The sequence below is a fragment of the Oncorhynchus keta genome, chromosome 27, assembly GCF_023373465.1.
Source record: "Oncorhynchus keta strain PuntledgeMale-10-30-2019 chromosome 27, Oket_V2, whole genome shotgun sequence".
NCBI classification, from domain to species: domain Eukaryota; kingdom Metazoa; phylum Chordata; class Actinopteri; order Salmoniformes; family Salmonidae; genus Oncorhynchus; species Oncorhynchus keta.
In genome coordinates this window covers 10,956,716-10,961,732 of record NC_068447.1, presented here as the reverse complement: position 1 = coordinate 10,961,732, position 5,017 = coordinate 10,956,716, and the positions used below count along the sequence as shown (strand labels likewise).

The following is a 5,017-nucleotide window of genomic DNA, read 5'->3' as shown; positions in this document are numbered from 1 at the left end:
AAGCTGCTAGCTGTATTTCCAATGTGAGGGAGCAGACTCTCTCGGTCTAAACAAAATTGTTATATTATATTGCCACCTAGTGGTGCAGCATGACAATGCAGTATTCTAATTTAGTGCAGCACATCCGATTGATTTTAGGTGAACTGGAGGATAACTTTTGGAAGGAGCTAGTCTTAATTTAAATTAGAACTTAAACAAACATTAGACCAATACTCTTGCAATGAACAATACAGTAGGACAACAGATTGTTTATTTTAAGATGTAGGCATGACATAACAGTCAGACACCTCAGTGGGCTCAGACACCTCAGTGGGCTCAGACACCTCAATGGGTTCAGACACCTCAGTGGGCTCAGACACCTCAATGGGTTCAGACACCTCAATGGGCTCAGATACCTCAGTGGGCTCAGACACCTCAGTGGGCTCAGACACCTCAGTGGGCTCAGACACCTCAATGGGTTCAGACACCTCAATGGGTTCAGACACCTCAGTGGGCTCAGATACCTCAGTGGGCTCAGACACCTCAGTGGGCTCAGACACCTCAATGGGCTCAGATACCTCAGTGGGCTCAGACACCTCAGTGGGCTCAGACACCTCAATGGGCTCAGATACCTCAGTGGGCTCAGATACCTCAGTGGGCTCAGACACCTCAATGGGCTCAGATACCTCAGTGGGCTCAGACACCTCAGTGGGCTCAGACACCTCAGTGGGCTCAGACACCTCAGTGGGCTCAGATACCTCAGTGGGCTCAGATACCTCAGTGGGCTCAGATACCTCAGTGGGCTCAGATACCTCAATGGGCTCAGATACCTCAGTGGGCTCAGATACCTCAGTGGGCTCAGATACCTCAATGGGCTCAGATACCTCAGTGGGCTCAGACACCTCAGTGGGCTCAGACACCTCAATGGGCTCAGATACCTCAGTGGGCTCAGATACCTCAATGGGCTCAGACACCTCAATGGGCTCAGATACCTCAGTGGGCTCAGACACCTCAGTGGGCTCAGACACCTCAGTGGGCTCAGACACCTCAGTGGGCTCAGATACCTCAGTGGGCTCAGATACCTCAGTGGGCTCAGACACCTCAGTGGGCTCAGACACCTCAATGGGCTCAGACACCTCAGTGGGCTCAGACACCTCAGTGGGCTCAGACACCTCAATGGGTTCAGACACCTCAGTGGGCTCAGACACCTCAATGGGCTCAGACACCTCAGTGGGCTCAGACACCTCAATGGGCTCAGACACCTCAGTGGGCTCAGACACCTCAATGGGTTCAGACACCTCAGTGGGCTCAGACACCTCAATGGGCTCAGACACCTCAATGGGCTCAGACACCTCAGTGGGCTCAGACACCTCGATGGGCTCAGATACCTCAATGGGCTCAGACACCTCAATGGGCTCAGATACCTTAGTGGGCTCAGACACCTCAGTGGCCTCAGACACCTCAATGGCCTCAGACACCTCAGTGGGTTCAGATACCTCAATGGGTTCAGATACCTCAGTGGGCTCAGATACCTCAATGGGTTCAGACACCTCAATGGCCTCAGACACCTCAGTGGGTTCAGATACCTCAATGGGTTCAGATACCTCAGTGGGCTCAGATACCTCAATGGGTTCAGATACCTCAGTGGGTTCAGACACCTCAATGGGTTCAGATACCTCAGTGGGCTCAGATACCTCAGTGGCCTCAGACACCTCAATGGGTTCAGACACCTCAGTGGGCTCAGACACCTCAGTGGGCTCAGACACCTCAGTGGGCTCAGACACCTCAGTGGGCTCAGACACCTCAGTGGGCTCAGACACCTCAATGGGCTCAGACACCTCAATGGGTTCAGACACCTCAGTGGGCTCAGACACCTCAGTGGGCTCAGATACCTCAGTGGGCTCAGACACCTCAGTGGGCTCAGACACCTCAGTGGGCTCAGATACCTCAGTGGGCTCAGACACCTCAGTGGGCTCAGATACCTCAGTGGGTTCAGACACCTCAGTGGGCTCAGACACCTCAGTGGGCTCAGACACCTCAGTGGGCTCAGACACCTCAGTGGGTTCAGACACCTCAGTGGGCTCAGACACCTCAGTGGGCTCAGACACCTCAATGGGCTCAGACACCTCAGTGGGCTCAGATACCTCAGTGGGCTCAGACACCTCAGTGGGCTCAGACACCTCAATGGGTTCAGACACCTCAGTGGGCTCAGACACCTCAGTGGGCTCAGACACCTCAGTGGGCTCAGACACCTCAGTGGGCTCAGACACCTCAGTGGGCTCAGATACCTCAGTGGGCTCAGACACCTCAGTGGGCTCAGACACCTCAGTGGGTTCAGACACCTCAGTGGGCTCAGACACCTCAGTGGCCTCAGACACCTCAATGGCCTCAGACACCTCAGTGGGTTCAGATACCTCAGTGGGTTCAGATACCTCAGTGGGCTCAGACACCTCAGTGGCCTCAGACACCTCAATGGCCTCAGACACCTCAGTGGGTTCAGATACCTCAGTGGGTTCAGATACCTCAGTGGGCTCAGACACCTCAGTGGGCTCAGATACCTCAATGGGTTCAGATACCTCAGTGGGCTCAGACACCTCAGTGGGCTCAGATACCTCAGTGGGCTCAGACACCTCAGTGGCCTCAGACACCTCAGTGGGTTCAGATACCTCAGTGGGCTCAGACACCTCAGTGGGCTCAGATACCTCAGTGGGTTCAGATACCTCAGTGGGCTCAGACACCTCAGTGGCCTCAGACACCTCAATGGCCTCAGACACCTCAGTGGGTTCAGATACCTCAGTGGGTTCAGATACCTCAGTGGGCTCAGACACCTCAGTGGGCTCAGACACCTCAATGGGTTCAGACACCTCAGTGGGTTCAGATACCTCAGTGGGCTCAGACACCTCAGTGGGTTCAGATACCTCAATGGGTTCAGATACCTCAGTGGCCTCAGACACCTCAATGGCCTCAGACACCTCAGTGGGTTCAGATACCTCAGTGGGTTCAGACACCTCAGTGGCCTCAGACACCTCGATGGGCTCAGATACCTCAGTGGGCTCAGACACCTCAATGGGCTCAGATACCTCAATGGGCTCAGATACCTCAGTGGGCTCAGACACCTCAGTGGCCTCAGACACCTCGATGGGCTCAGATACCTCAGTGGGCTCAGACACCTCAGTGGGCTCAGATACCTCAATGGGCTCAGATACCTCAGTGGGCTCAGACACCTCAGTGGGCTCAGACACCTCAATGGGCTCAGATACCTCAATGGGCTCAGATACCTCAGTGGGCTCAGACACCTCAGTGGGCTCAGACACCTCAGTGGGCTCAGATACCTCAGTGGGCTCAGACACCTCAGTGGGCTCAGACACCTCAATGGGCTCAGATACCTCAATGGGCTCAGATACCTCAGTGGGCTCAGATACCTCAGTGGGCTCAGATACCTCAGTGGGCTCAGACACCTCAGTGGGCTCAGATACCTCAGTGGGCTCAGATACCTCAGTGGGCTCAGACACCTCAGTGGGCTCAGATACCTCAGTGGGCTCAGATACCTCAGTGGGCTCAGATACCTCAATGGGCTCAGATACCTCAGTGGGCTCAGACACCTCAGTGGGCTCAGACACCTCAGTGGGCTCAGACACCTCAATGGGCTCAGATACCTCAGTGGGCTCAGACACCTCAGTATGTCCCTCTGACTTGCAGTTAGTTAGCATATGACAATAAATATGGACCATACTGCACATTGATCAATCACTAAAATGCATAGACTAAATATGCCGAAAATACATTGGCAATCTTCTAAGAAAAACTGTTGTCTTGAATAATCTTCATCCTCAAACCACTAATATTGATTCCCCTCTAGTTTGGGATGGGGACATAACGGTCACGCTTAGGAGCAGTCAGGTGTTTGTCACAAGTTAATGTGTAGGAGAAGGAGAAAGTACCATGGTTCAGTCCACTGTGATGATAATGGTTCCCATGCTGTGAGTTTATATATCACCGACCTGGGGGGTTGTGTTTATATAGGGGCTTATACCACACCTGGAGCGTTAAACTGTGATGATAATGGTTCCCATGCTGTGTGTTTATATACCACACCTGGAGCGTTAGACGGTGATGATAATGGTTCCCATGCTGTGTGTTTATATACCACACCTGGAGCGTTAGACGGTGATGATAATGGTTCCCATGCTGTGTGTTTATATATCACCGACCTGGGGGGTTGTGTTTATATAGGGGCTTATACCACGGTGATGGGTATTTACATTACCAAAGTGGATCATGGGTAGTATACCAATGGGTCTGTATGGATTTTCATGCCACAATTTGACGTAACCCTCTGGTTCAGGCCCACTCATCACCCCTCAGACCATACAAATGGTGCACCCATCACCCCTTATACTGAACCCACGGTCCACAAAGACAGTCAGTCTGCCTCTCCCTACCAACAGAGGGCAGCGATCAGAGAGAGAGAGAGGGGGGGGGGAGAGAAAGAACCCTGCCCACTCAACACATTTAACAACCCCATGCCATCAGACAACCCCATACTAAGACATGTCTGCACCTGGGACACAGACACCTGGTTCAGGGTGGCCAAGCAGGTGCGGATTCCAGTCACCCTCTTCATCCTCCCCCCAAGGTCCACCAGGTGAATGTAGTGGGTTCCATAAGTGTCAATGAACTGCTGGTACGGGTCACTGCTGTTGGACGTGTACTCCTTTGACAGGTTAATGTGAGGGTGGGTGTTGTTGACAGGTTAATGTGAGGGTGGGTGGTGTTGACAGGTTAATGTGATGGTGGGTGGTGTTGACATGGTACTGTGAGGGTGGGTGGTGTTGACATGGTACTGTGAGGGTGGGTGGTGTTGACAGGTTAATGTGAGGGTGGGTGGTGTTGACATGGTACTGTGAGGGTGGGTGGTGTTGACATGGTACTGTGAGGGTGGGTGGTGTTGACATGGTACTGTGAGGGTGGGTGGTGTTGACAGGTTAATGTGAGGGTGGGTGTTGTTGACAGGTTAATGTGAGGGTGGGTGGTGTTG

The 5,017-nt window shown here is 53.0% G+C and overlaps 1 protein-coding gene across 1 annotated transcript; it reads right to left on the bottom strand.

The window, feature by feature from the left end:
• Window positions 1-254: 254 nt before the first annotated feature.
• LOC127912616 (calphotin-like) lies at window positions 255-3,689 on the bottom strand. The gene has a single exon (XM_052482637.1). The coding sequence runs from the start codon at window positions 3,687-3,689 to the stop codon at window positions 255-257; it is 3,435 nt and encodes a 1,144-aa protein (XP_052338597.1).
• Between the last annotated feature and the right edge of the window lie 1,328 nt (window positions 3,690-5,017).